Consider the following 13,965-nt stretch of genomic DNA (forward strand, 5'->3'; position numbering starts at 1 on the left):
TCATGGTATGACCCCCCCTTCTCAATGTTTTTGGACCAAGACTTTTGAGATTTCTCATGGAGTGTGCCCCTGCTATCAAACGGTTGATTAGAAGAGCTCTTTACTGTTTTGTTAGTATTAACTAAATAGAAAGATTCTCTAGATGAGCTCTATGTCACATAAATGGCTTTGTAAACTGTCACTGCTCTACAGAGTACAGATGGGAATCACTTCGCAGCAACATTGTGCTGGGGAATGCTGTTGAGACTGTGGGTGCTGAATGTCATCCTGCATGGATCCTGTGGGAAATAATGATCACGCTGCCTCCTCAGGCCTCAGTTCTGTTAGGAGCGGGAGAGAAAAAACTAAGGCAACTTGGGTGTGGGCTGATGTCTTCTGTTTCCCAGAGGTCCTGTTTTGTGAGTGACAAGTGAGGGGGTATTACTGTGTGTGCATGGTCTCACCTCCAATCAGTTGTAGGGGTGGTCAGTCTGTGCTCCCAGAACCTCCAAGCCTCTCCAAGGCTTGTGCTCCTTTGGAGAACCAGCCCATTAAGAAATGGGCACTAGGGCTAAATTAAGTAACCAGTGGCCTAAGTGTTTTGGAACTGGAGCTGCTTTGTGCAGTCTCCTGTGCTTGTGATGAGCAGCTGACACTGTGTACTTTGTAGGGTAACGTTCTGGCTAGTTTATTATCTGATACGGTTTGCGCTGCCTCGTAACTGGGGCGTGTGAAGTGTGAGAAGAACTGGCTTCCCACAGAAACAGTTGACTTCAGATGTTTCGATGTATACTCACTTGTCCTGGGACTAACTGAGGGAGCCTTGTGACAAACCTCACAACTAAACCATGGGCTCTAGCACTGTCATGGTCAAATCAGCCACCTCCCTTGAGATCTGAGCGGGCTGTTGTTGAAAGCCACGAGATGTTGCCTCTATACGTGCAGGCAGGGGTTAAGCATTATGAATTTGCAAAGCCAGCCAGCTTTCCCATATAAGAGCACTGCACTCATTGGCTCTCTCTTTTACTGAGAAATCTATCTAGTCATTTCCTGTGCGAGCCCTTCTTCACTTTGCAGAAAGCTGTACTGTTGAGTAAATAACAATAATCCGTGGTTATTCCTTCTCTCAGGCAGCCTGGATTCTCTCATGGACCGCCACCAACTAGGAGTTCAACATTGTGCCATTAACAGAGTGCTGATATGAGCGTGGTCTTCTCTGCAGAAGAAGAGGACTCTCACCCATGGATGTAAATAGTTTGGGATCTGCTTTCATGCTTATTAACGCTTCTTGGTATTTGACTTGGTTTCTTCTGAGAGATTATTTACCTTCTGAAGGATCCGTTGGGACTCCTTGTCAGATCAGTTCTTGGGTGGAGCTTGCGGCAACTTGGGGTAAGTGCTGTACTCTTCTTTTGACAGCAGAGCTTTTCTGTGCTGCACTACTCAAAATGGCTTGGTAAAGTTGCAGAAAGAAACAACTCAGCTCTTGAGTAGAGAAGTGAAAGTTGAGCTGGCAAACAGGGAGTCCTCTCTGTGTTTCCTTGGGACACACAAAGTTGATGTATATATTATAGGGTCCTGTTTTCTTAGGACCATTTTGCACTTGCTTTTAAACCAGACAGTCTGTCCGTACAAGACTGACAGTAAATAACTCTCTCGAGCGCTGTGGAGAGATGGAAACCGCAGCTGAGAAATGATTTGGGGGAAAGGAAGACAGAAAAGCACAAGCAAACTATTATGGAAGTGCAAATAGCCCTCTAAAGCATCGGCAAACGTACGAGTAAGTGTTTTGGGGAGGAAATAAGCCTGAAATGGGATTATAGGATGTATGCCTGTGTGTGCAGAGGAATGTTTGTCATTAGAGTGCAGACTAAACTGAATGGCTGAATTATCATAATGGTTCGTCTTAAAATCAGCCCTTGGATTTCTTGCTGTGAGCCACATAATGATGTTTTGTGGCTGCGTTCTGCCTAGAACTATGTTTCTCCATATCCTAATCTAAGCCAGAATGTTTATGCTGTGTCAATTTACCTCTTTGCTGGTACAGGCTATGGAGTCTGGCTGTAGTCCCAGCAAGCGAGATTTCTCTTCAGAGAAAACCTGTTAACCATTTGGAGGGAGTACATGTGAATAAGACAGAGTTATTTAAAAAGGCTCTGCTTCAGGTTGGTAATCATGGATGTTTCCTTGCTGCCGCACAAACTGTGCGTGAATCTGCAGTCATATCCTGACTGCAGACAGCTTGCATTGGGTGTGGATCTGAGATGTATCCGGATATATACGCAGAGCTGTCTCACAGGAGTAGAAAAGGAGTACAGGACATTTTAGATGAGAGAAGTGGGCTGGCTGGGTGCTCTGATGAATACTGATGCTCTCTATACAGCGGATCTGGATCCACCTTTGCTCTTGGGGGGGCCGTGCTGTGTTCAGGCTCTGGGGGCTGTGAGTGTCCACGTGGCAGCTGGGGTTTGTGTTTGCCTGTGCTGGAAGTTCAAAGCCCGTGTTCACATGGATAGGCAACAGCTTCAAACATCGGGGAGATCCCATTCATTTAGCCCCAGGATGAAATGCAAGAATGCATGAGAGGAACATAATTTGTGCATGTGTTTTCCCTGTAGAAATAGCATAATGCTTACCAACAGAGAACATGAACAAACTTATCACTGTTCCAAAGAAGGCCTACAGTTAATCTTATCTTTTTGACCACTTGGTGACTAGGCTGTGTTGGCTGCACTGAGACAAGAACAATGATCATAGTCTCCTAAAGATCCACTTTCTTTGCCTTTTATGTAAGGAGCCTGTGCTGCTGCCAACAGGTGAGGTCATCTCACAAAGGGGGTTCATATGTTCTTCAGAATAGTTGTCTGTATTTCATGAACTGCTTTTGAACTTTTCTTCACCAGTGATATACCCTAATTAAGGCCTTGATCCTTTATTCAAATACTCCCACTGCTCAGAGTTCCACTGAGTCTCTCTCAAGGAATCTATAGTCAACTGTAGGAATGCTGGACCTATAAACACACTTTTATCTATGTCTGTGCCGCATCATATACGTTCTAGGTTTGTGAACAAATTGTGTCTCCTTTGCAGTCTCCAATTGGGGAACGTCTTTGGTGATCTGCAAAGCAATCTCTGCTAGAAATGGATAACTTCACAAATGGGCAGCCGAGCCCAGGTCAGAGGAACAGGTTGATGGGATTGCTAGAAACAGATGACAGCATCCAGGAAGATAAACCTGCATTTAGTAAAAAGGAAGAAAGATCAGGACATGGAAAGAAAGGAGAGCCACGGCCCTTGGAGACACCGTATCAGAAGGAGAGCAGTGCCTTTCCTCCTAAAGTCAAGATTAATCTGAACTATCGCCCAGGACTCGTCAGCAAGTGAGTAACTTGGATATTTGACAAGGGTGGGATCCCTGTTGATCTGTACTGATCCCTGCTGGTAGGGGCCTATAAACTTTACCAAAGTCTAAACTAAAAGTGACAATACAGGAATATTACAGGAACGTGTGGGATGTAATTAAAGGCAGAAAGGGGAGATATTAGCCCTTTCCTTCTGCACTTGGAAGGTATGTTAATGGTGTGTGTTGTGGTGAATTTTGAGTATATCTGAACTAGTACCAAATAAGCCAAGTTGGGCGTAAGAGCAGCTTAGCGTGGAGCCCTATACAACTGAACTGTTCTTGCCGGGGAGGGATGTAAACTAGCTCACAGGGTGCTCCACACCATGTGATGGGACAGACTCTGGTCCTGCAGCTATCTTGGGCTTCTCTTTCTTTGTGCTCTGGATGTGTTCCAGGGTTGCACATCAGACTGGATCTGGGAAGAGCTCCAGCTGATGGAAAGAGCAGCCCCTTAAGAGAATTCTGGGAAATAACTGTCTCTATTTTTCCCTTGACTCAAAAATGAAATACTTGTTTTTTCTGACAAACTTTTCTGCCTCCCTCCTTTCTTACACTGTCCCGCTAGAACTTATTGCGCACTCTTGTCTTCTGCTCTCCAGAACTTCATAACACTTTGTGTTTCTTCCATAGCCAAAAGGACCCCAATCGCTTTGACAGAGACAGGCTCTTCAACGCAGTCTCAAGGGGCAGCCCTGAGGCACTGGATGGTTTACTTGAGTACTTAAGGAGGACCTCCAAATTTCTCACCAATTCTGAATACACAGGTAGATTCCTGTTCAACACTACATAAACAGGGTTAGCAGAGGCAGTACTTGTTAATGTAGGAGAGAAGCAGGGGAACCTGCTTGTGGTGTTTTTGCTTTCTCCAGCCCTCTGTCTCTCCCCCTTCTTTTATTTTCCTAATGTTCATCTGAGGAGGGAAATGTCATTAATTATATATATCCTAAGGCTTTTGCCTCTACTGCAGACTAAATACTGAGAAAGGCCTTTAAAATTATTATTGTATTTGATTCTGCAGTGACAGTTAAGTTCTGGGCACACGGAATTGGGTAATACAGATGTGTGCAAAGTACACGTGCAACCTGTTTGATACTCTCTTCCTACTAGATGCAAAGACTGGGAAGACCTGCTTAATGAAAGCCCTGTTGAACTTAAAAAATGGAAAGAATGACACAATCCCACTTTTGCTGGAAATAGACCAAAAGACACAGAATCCCAGGCCACTTGTCAATGTGGCATGCTCTGATTGTTACTACAGAGGTAAGGTTTCTGTTCTGATGCTGTGTCAAAGCAGCCTCCCCATTAGACAGGTGAGATGTACAGACACAAGGGAAAAGAGGGGAACTGGAGCTTATGCAGCACTGCAGTTCCAGAGTTCTGGTGCAGTCCCAGTAACAGCCTATTCATCTTTTAGTTCTTATTCTGGTCTGTGTCCTCTTCAGCCCTGAATTATACGGTTCACTTCTGCAACTTTTTTCTCAGTCTGTAAAACAGAAATGATAGAAATTTAATAACTGAGGAATATGAGAGGATTTGTTTTGGAAAGCTTGAAAAACACATCTAAAAGTGAAAAATAAATACTATATTGCTATTAAAGAATGACATCTGCTGGTTGGGTTATCCTTTTAATAGCATACATGCAGCATAGTCATGTACATGTATGGTTGTCTTTATCCTCTCATAGCTGCTTGGGATCTTAGTGCCTGGCAGGGGTAATTGCCTGGTCTTGTGTTGAATTTCTAGTAGTCTTGGGGCTTGTCTTCTGACTCAGTGTTTGCAACGTGCTTTTCCAATGAACACTGTTGAAAGTCATCAGTTGCCACCCGCCCCTTGCCCAGCACTGAGACTGCAGGATTGCTATGCAGAACATACAGCGGTTGTTGAAATGGCACTTTGCTGAAGAGTCCTTTGCCTGTTCCCTCTGGTAGTGGCACCGAGTGATAGGTTTTGCCTGTTTCCTTAGGCCAAACAGCACTCCATATTGCCATAGAGAAAAGGAGCCTAGATTTAGTGAAACTTCTAGTAGAGAATGGAGCTGATGTCCATGCCAGAGCCCACGGTGAATTCTTCAAGAAGAAGAAAGAAGGAGTTTACTTTTATTTTGGTGAGTCAGTGTGGAACACATTCCTTTGCTTTTTTTATTGCTTACTGTATGTGACGCCGCTAATTCTCAGTTGGGTTTGCCCCTCTGTGCATGGGTTGCCTTCTCCACTGTCCTGTAATCAAGCTCTTGGCTTATTTGAGTGGCAGGATCCTTTCACAGGCTGAGTCGTCCAATGAGCATTTGCCATCATCTTTGTTTTTATGTATTTAATCCCATCTGAGGGGCTTCAGACAGAGACAAGTACTTGGTTAGTTTAGTCAAATTAGAGATCTGGGACAGTGTTTCAGCTGCTCCAAAAAATAAGGAGCTATTGTTTACTGCAAAACCCTTTCTGAATCTAGAGATACTGAGAAAGAACTTGTTCTGTGTTCCAGTGGTAAAACTATAGACTAAATATATTTTCCTAGAATTGTTGGGGTTTTTTTCCTTTGATTTTTTTTTTCACACCTTTCTGCTTCCCCTCCAAATACTGTTCTAATCTCTCCAGGTGAACTTCCTCTCTCCTTGGCTGCTTGTACCAACCAGCTTGAGGTGGTGGAATATCTTCTGAACAATCCCCACCAGAAAGCCAGGCTCCAGGAGCAGGATACACAGGGCAACACAGTCCTCCATGCTCTGGTGATGATTGCAGATGACACCGAGGAGAACACCAAGTTTGTGAGCACAACATATATTGAGATCTTGAAGGCAGGTGTGAAGGTTGACCCAACGTGGAAGCTGGAGGAGATAGTGAATTATGATGGATTAAATCCTCTGCAGCTTGCTGCCAAGACAGGCAAAGTGGAGGTAAAGACAAATGCAGGGAATCCTTGGGGTTGCTGAGAAACAAGGAAGACTGCAGCATACATCCTCAGCATAGCAGTGGGGTTTGATATAGGAGCGTCTTGCACCCAACCCGTAGTAATGCTGCTGACAGTGGCAGTGCCACAGGAGACAGTAAAGGAGGCCTCCTCCAGGTCACTCCAGTTAGGGTCCTGCAGAGTCTCAGCTAGCTGCTCCTGCTTTCTGTCCCAGCCAAGACAGCTAGTCTGGACTGAAACTGGTTCTGTTCCTGGAAGAGCTGATACAAGGTGTTGTTAGATTGCCTGCTTTTAGCCAGATAGTCTGGTGTTTGGATATATCTGAGTGTGTAACACAGAAAGCCAGGTGTCCTGTATTTGAAGGTGATTTGGATATACTTGTGTCATTCAGCACCTTCATTACATACACATTTTTCTGGTATGCATCCTGTTTCTCTTCAGATCTTCAAGCACATCATCCAAAGAGAGATCAAAGACCCAGTGTACAGGCACCTGTCACGCAAGTTCACTGAATGGACCTATGGACCTATCCATGTGTCTCTCTACGACTTGTCCTCTATAGACAGCTTTGAGGAGAACTCTGTGCTGGAGATTCTGGCGTACAGCAGTGACACACCGGTGAGTGCTTTTACTAAAAGTCAAAGACAGAAACAGTTTTTCTGCCTATCTATAGTGTTGCTGTATAATTATGCAAATAATTTCAAGTTAATGTGGTGTTTCACATGATCCTTTTTCTGGAAAAGAACGGCATGATTGAAGTATTTGCATATTTTATTATTTATAGTCTGCTTGGTATGCTTCTGATAATCTATAGTATGAGAGAAATTCTTGATCCTGTGGTTGTCCTAAGCCTGTGTGTGTCCAAATACCTTGATGAAGCCAAGCAGAAGTAACTTCTTATGGGACAGTTGATTTTTTTCATACTGAAAGGCCTGACTGGATAATCCTTTAGGGATAACCTAGTTGGAGCCACTGAACTCCAACCCTGAAAAAGACAATCCTCTGGTGAATTTGCAATCCTGTTGACAAATGGGTACATTTTTGTTGTTTGTTTTTCCATAGAATCGGTACAAGATGGTGGTTTTGGAGCCACTAAACAAACTGCTTCAGCAAAAATGGGAAACATTTGCTTCCAAGAGATTCTACTTCAGTTTTGTCTCATACTTGTCATTCATGATCATCTTTACAGCCATTGCATACTATCAACCCTTGCGGGTAAAGGTAGGCCCAATCTTCTTTTATCTGGAAAGGCCTGAATGGATGGAGATGAGTTTAAAAGGTGCGGGGTGGTTATCATCACTACCTCTGCCTGTCTTCAGTGTTTGGGTTTTTTTTTGTCTTTATCTTGCAGCCTTCATTTCCAGTGGAGTTCACAGCTGGAGGTTTCCTGTGGGTCTCTGGACTGATCATTATCTTGCTAGGAGGCATTTATCTAATTTTTGCTCAGGTATGGGTATCTCTCACCTAGGTTCATTGTGAGAAAGAAAAAAAGGAAAATATCACTGACATTGAGGCAACAGATTTGGTTCTCCCAATGTTCATGAGTTGGATGGCAGGATGGAATCCTGCTCTGAGACACAGTGTCAGTGTGATCTCGCAGTGGCAGGGGTGGCACAAGCCAGGTTGCAGGGCCATAGGAGGAATAGGCTCACAACAGTAATTATGAGAGACTTCTGTGATTTATGGTACCAAAATGCATCTTTGGCATTTAATGCAGTCTATTAATAAAGACTCAGGGCTGAGCCATGATTCAGCCCTTGTTTATCCCCGCCCTTTATAAATAAGGCCTTTTTTTCATCTTGGAATGATGAATAGCTCAAATTCGGGATCTTGAAAATGAAACATGAAGAGGAGCTTATGGAGCAAACCCCCTGAGTGGTAGGCTGTGCCTAACACTCCCTAACATGCCCTGCTGTTTTGATGAATGGCTACCATTGATTTTTCTCTATTAGAGTCTGTACTTGCGGAGGAGACGCCAGTCCCTGAAGACTATGTGTTCTGACAGCTGCATTGAGATCTTGATGTATGTCTCTTGAGGTTTTTTGCACAATGAAAGCACGGGTGAAATTGGTTCTCTGCCGTGTGCAGCTAAGTTGCCCTAACATTACTAGAGAGATGGTGGGCAGGAAAGATTGATTCTCTGCCACTGTCTCCTCTTTCCATCCCTTCCCTGCTTGCTTCTCCTACTTGCTGCATCGTGTCATAACCCTTTGTTGTAATGGACTTTGCTGGGTAGGGTCTGTCCTTGGGTTTGTAGCTGAACACAGCGAGGGTCAGACCCTCAATTATTCCACAGTTAAGAACATAGAGTTGTTAGAAAAAGAGCTCAAATTTTTAATCATGCAGTCACTATGGCTCAGATTTGGTTGAAAGGAAAATAACTTCTCAGTTTTCTGAGGAGAAATATGTATAGATGCATGTGCGTGCATGTGTTTGTAAGTGTTAACATTTTAATATTAGTTATGTGAGTTACATCAAGCTGTTCAGAGTTTCCATACTGTAAGATTAACGAGTTCATAACAAAACTGCAACAATTTGTGGGTCTGGTTATAACAGGATTTGCTTATGTAAACTATGTGTCTGATTAACTGCCACTTCATATACTCCATGTAGCCTCGTAAAACGTGTTTGCTTTTCCTTGCAAAACAGAACAGATCTGCAAATGAGCCTTTTTGTTGAGGTAAGTCTCTGTGTCACTCATTCTACTTCTCTCCAGCTTCATCCAGGCTTTCTCACTGCTGCTGTCAGCAGTCCTGTATGGTGCAAGTTCAGAAAACTATGTGGCGGTGATGGTGTTCTCCCTACTTTTGGGGTGGGTGAACATGCTGTATTACACTCGGGGCTTTCAACGCACTGGGATCTACAGTGTCATGATACAGAAGGTGAGTACTCGGGGAAAAACTTTGTATGAAAAGCTTTTGGGTGTAAGGAACTAATAGCAGTCCTGCAATTACTTTTCTTCTCTCAGGATCATGAAAACCATAAATGGAATTGATGTACTGACTATGGAAGTAAAGAAATTGCAGAAGTGTCTTAAAGGAAGTACAGTTGTGTCAAACCACTAGTTTGCCATCTTTCAATATGGCAAGTGAGAGCAGCTGACACTTACCTGTTTGTCATAAAATGACGCAAAACTAGCAGTCAAAACCAGTGCAAGTTCCCTGGAACTGTTTATGCTTGGGCTGAGAAGTGTTTCCACATTGGTAAAAGAGTCTGGGACTAGAAAGGCAAGACAAAGCAGGCGAAATGATGTGCCAGGGAAGAATTCTGATCACCACTTGTGTGAAACCCAATGGAGACAGAAAAGAAAGAGATGTGTGTTGAAACAATTTGGAAACAACCATGCTGGGGAACTGACATGATATTTATTTGTTTCAAATAGCATATGCAAACATAGCAACAAAGAAATTCGTGTCGTACTCTCAGATTAAGCTACTAATGATGTTACTTACCTGTGGAAATAATTTAACATGTATTAGCAGTTTCTTAAACTGGATAAAAGCATTTTCCAACTTGCTTGCAGTATTGGTACTGGGGGTTGGTTTATGATGCGTGAGAACAAGAGATCACCCTCATGATTTCATGTGAGGTAAAGAATGGCATTTCCTCCTGATCTGTGTTTCAGACTATCCTCAGAGATCTGCTGCGTTTCCTCTTGGTTTACGTGATCTTCCTCTTTGGCTTTGCTGCAGGTAAGAACTTACTCAGCATCACGTTGTAGGTTGGGCTGCAAGGAGTAAATTTTTCTGAGGAGGATTCAAATTCTGTTTTTCTCATAGCTCTGGTAACGCTGATGGGGGATGCTCCTTCAGTCTCTCAGAACAAGTCTCTTGCTCACACGGAGAGCGCTGGGAGCCATGCTATGTATGGCGGGCTGCTTAGTGTCTCCCTGGAGCTCTTCAAGATCACCATTGGGATGGGCGACCTTGATTTCCACGAACATGCCAGATTCAGATACTTCGTCATGCTCCTGCTGCTTCTCTTTGTGATCCTCACTTACATTCTTTTGCTCAACATGCTGATTGCGCTCATGAGCGAGACTGTCACAGATATTTCTGGTTATAGCAAAAGCGTCTGGAAGCTGCAGGTGAGAGACGGTGCTGCTCGGCAGTTCTGTTGTGGCCCAAACTCCTGCTTGAGTCTCCTAACATCAGAGATGACAGTCCCTGTCTTTGTCCTGAGCCCAGCTATAAACTTCTTTTAGATAAATTTGCCACTCTGGGGGTAAATCCTAACGTCATTTTTAGATGTATTTAAAACCTGTGCTGTTTGCATGGCTACCCGCTGGTCCAGATCCATGTGCATAAGTAACTTGAGAGAGTAACCAACTGGTACTATTAAGCTAAGGAGCACTTTGGGATTGAGTTCCAAAGTGATTTTCTAAGTCAGAGTAGCTGCTGAGTGGGGAAGATTTAATCAAAAAGAGGGGCTGGGCTCTGTATGCCCTGTTTTCTCTCTAACATGGACTTCTTCTTTCAGAGGGCTATTGCTATTCTAGAAATAGAGAAGGCCTGGCTGTGGCGCCAGGGTGGGAAGAGGAGATCTGGCTGCTTCATGTCAGTGGGCCTCAATAAGAAAGATGAGAGATGGTGTTTCAGGTAAGACAGATGTACCATTACCTCTTATACTCCAGCCTAGTAACGGGTTCCTGTGATTCATAAGCTGGTAGCCCTGATCCGCCCCGGGGAATTTCAGCACTGACTCAATGGAGTGATTCAACCACATGTTCCTGGGTACATGCAAACTGGTTGGTGATTGCAGTGCTGGAAGTTTGAGAGCTAGTTGAGCCACCAGCATTGTCACCAAGACATGCCGTCACCAAAAGATGTCCTGTTTAACCCACATCTGTGCAAGTGGTTATGGTGGCAGTGTGTCTGCAATGATGCTTTCGTTGCTGCTGCGAGTATAGCTGTGCCCAGAGCAGGCTGTGGTGGGTGGGATGCAGGCTGGTGGCACCTTCTCTCAGGAACATGCAACTTGGGTGTAACACGAGGGGGCAGCACTCTTCCTCGCATATAGGGGCTGGGAGAGCAGATGAACCTTTCCCCACCTGGCGAACCGAACTGCAGGCAGCGCTTCTGTGACTTCAGGGTGTTACAGGCTATGGAGCATGTATAGAAAGTGGAATCTTCTCCTTTGTATTAAGTATGTTCACTGGGAGGAACTAGAGTATTTTAAAATAAAACAACGTAGACCACCACACAATATGCAGGGGAAGAAGGTATTCACCTCGTGGAGCTTAAAAGATCTTTACTCAAAAGCTCTGTAGCATGTTGTCACTACAGCCAATCCATTAGGATTGTGTTGGCAGGATGAGCTGGGTTGAGATGCTGCAGGACAATGAAATCTGGACTGAAATGCTGTGCTCCATGCATCAGTGTCTGTTGCATTTTGTCTCTCCAGAGTAGAAGAAATCAAATGGACGAATTGGGCAAAGGATGTGGGAGTTCTTAAGGAAGACCCTGGAAACACCAGTGATTCAGAAATAAATCCAGAAGGTAAATTAAATCATGAAGAAAGGTCTTCAGTATCCTTTTAGCTTCCAGCTCAGCAACTACTCTTGGTGTGTTATTATGTCTTTGATCACAGAAATTTTAGGCAGGCCAGCTAGCTCATGAAATTGCTTCCACACAGTATCCCTAATAGTAGCAGCATCACTTGTGAGCTGAGAAAATAAAGAATTGGAGCAGGTATGGATCTGGTCAGAGTTTGGGAACAGATAATGAGAATGAAGGAGATGCTATTCCTACTTACCTCTAGTAGAAATGAACAGGAAGCACCGCCGAGAAAAGCAAGGGCTGTTCTTCCCTTTGACTCAGTAGCCCAAATGTATGTTGCTTTTTCTAGCAAATGTAAAATTTACACCCACTCATACTGCAAGTGTTAAAATCACAGGGCTTTTATAGCACAAACCAGGGCATTAACACTGGCAACTTTGTCAAATTCTGCTGAAGATAATAATGTTTGCTTCCCTTGTTACACCCGGGAAGCAATTCTGTGTGGAAAATGGAGAGCTGTTACTTTCTCTAGAAATATTTTGTTCAGCCTGGCAGAACTTGGGCAGAAGCTCCACTGGATTTAAAAAATGGAGAGCTGTTACTTTCTCTAGAAATATTTTGTTCAGCCTGGCAGAACTTGGGCAGAAGCTCCACTGGATTTAAACATGGCCTCCTGCTCTTCCAGCCTAGGTTCTTCCTAGATGCCAGTTTTCTAGGACTGGGGAGGTTCCAACACTTAAAATACTATCTGATGTATGTTGGGTTTTCCCTAAACTTGCACCCTTCTAAAAACTGGATCCCTTTGCCAGCTTCCTGCTGACAAAGGGCTGCTGTTTTTATGTCTCCTGCTATAGAGACAAGATCATGGAAGCGGATGCCACAGAAACAACTGAGATCAGCTGTTTCAGAGGAACAGTCACTATTGCAGCCCCAGCTATCAGCAACTGAGATGATGCCTCTAGAGGGACAAACCAGAAACCTTTAGGAGGTTTTCTGGATTGCAACCTTGCTTCCATCTTCAAAGGAGTGTTTCTTCCTATAGTGGCTGGAAGAATTGAAGGCTTTATCAGTATCAAAGTGCATTTCATCGAAGACTGTGGTTCAGCCTGTGGCTTGAAATATTTTCATGCACTTTAATCATTAATTTCCTCTGAAGAAACTATTTTTACTCAACTTTCTCTGCCTGACACTTTCTTATTACTATGTCTAAAGGTACAAGAGCGAGAGCGAGATCATAGGGGCAGTGGGGAGTGGTCTTTGGGAAGGCAGTGCTTTCTGAGCTGTATAGAAATAATGCTGCTTGCCATAGGGAAGCAAAGGATGGAATGATCTGTCCAAGAATGGGCTGACTGTTGTTCTTTTGTCACAAGAGACTACACTGAAGTGCTTTGGATTAAAGAGTGTTGTAGAGGCATAAAAAAGTTACTAAGGATGGAGTTGACTTCTGTGCAAAACACTGTTGGTGTGAGACATGAGTGGACAAATACTGAGTCTTCAGTCATCAGGGGCCATACTGAGCCTTTGTGTCAGTACCTGCAGTGCTTGATGTTTAGCCCACCTCAGAATTCCCATTTTACAGTATTATAATGAAATCGTTTGCACGATGTGCGCATTTGCTTAAGAGCACAAAAGTGATGTGGATTTCCTGGACTTTCCTGTAATTTCACATGGTGAATTTCTGAAACATCTGTCTTTTGCAGGTTGCTTTGTCTCTGTAGAAAACAGCAGCAGAATCCTGCCCAGGGCTTCTGAGGGACAGATGGGCCAAAATGCATTGTGCAGTTAATATTTCCTGTCCGTCTTAGCGGGCATCCTGTCTTGCTGTAAACGATTACAAGGACCTCGTTGCTTTTTGTAATGTGCACACTGCCTCAGGCAGGATGGGAAGTGTACTTTAAACTGTGGAAAAGAGATAAAAATGAACTGTCTCACTTTCAGCCTATATTTAAAAATAACAACATAGTATTTCTGTAAACTGTCAATATAGCAAGTTTACTTAATTGAAAGTGTTCATCCTTGGACATGTTTTCAGAGCTTTAGCCTCTCTCAAAAACTAAGAGAAGACGTGATCAGTGTGAACTATAAGGCCTTATCAAATTCCTGATTACATTTCACTCAGCACTGTGCTGACCTCACTGCCATGCAAGTGAACTCTTGTTTTTCATGACCTCATGTCATTTT

The 13,965-nt window shown here is 43.7% G+C and overlaps 1 protein-coding gene across 2 annotated transcripts; it reads left to right on the forward strand.

The window, feature by feature from the left end:
• Positions 1-1,251: 1,251 nt before the first annotated feature.
• On the forward strand, positions 1,252-13,952 carry LOC309679648 (transient receptor potential cation channel subfamily V member 2-like). 2 transcript variants are annotated; one of them, XM_082493018.1, is made up of 16 exons: positions 1,252-1,371; positions 3,070-3,359; positions 4,013-4,146; positions 4,490-4,642; positions 5,346-5,486; positions 5,974-6,272; positions 6,728-6,904; positions 7,349-7,507; positions 7,638-7,733; positions 8,239-8,309; positions 9,003-9,168; positions 9,912-9,978; positions 10,066-10,373; positions 10,766-10,884; positions 11,690-11,784; positions 12,639-13,952. In XM_082493018.1, exons 2-16 carry the CDS (start codon positions 3,121-3,123, stop codon positions 12,767-12,769), a joined length of 2,355 nt encoding a protein of 784 aa, XP_082349144.1. In that variant the 5' UTR covers positions 1,252-1,371; positions 3,070-3,120; the 3' UTR covers positions 12,770-13,952. The 2 variants fall into 2 exon arrangements, with proteins under 2 accessions (XP_082349144.1, XP_082349145.1); XM_082493019.1 differs by having other exon boundaries at positions 12,594-12,742.
• The last annotated feature ends 13 nt before the right edge of the window (positions 13,953-13,965 follow it).

Source organism: Vanellus vanellus (genome assembly GCF_965231255.1).
Source record: "Vanellus vanellus genome assembly, chromosome: 19".
Classification (NCBI taxonomy): domain Eukaryota; kingdom Metazoa; phylum Chordata; class Aves; order Charadriiformes; family Charadriidae; genus Vanellus; species Vanellus vanellus.

What these genes read in the sequence shown, in the direction of transcription:
- LOC309679648 (XM_082493018.1), top strand. Translation starts at nt 3,121, where the DNA reads ATGGATAACTTCACAAATGGGCAGCCGAGCCCAGGTCAGAGGAACAGG. An exon ending in CGTACAGCAGTGACACACCG is followed by an intron (nt 6,905 to 7,348) that starts GTGAGTGCTTTT and finishes GTTTTTCCATAG; the next exon opens with AATCGGTACAAGATGGTGGT. An exon ending in AAAGCGTCTGGAAGCTGCAG is followed by an intron (nt 10,374 to 10,765) that starts GTGAGAGACGGT and finishes TTCTTCTTTCAG; the next exon opens with AGGGCTATTGCTATTCTAGA.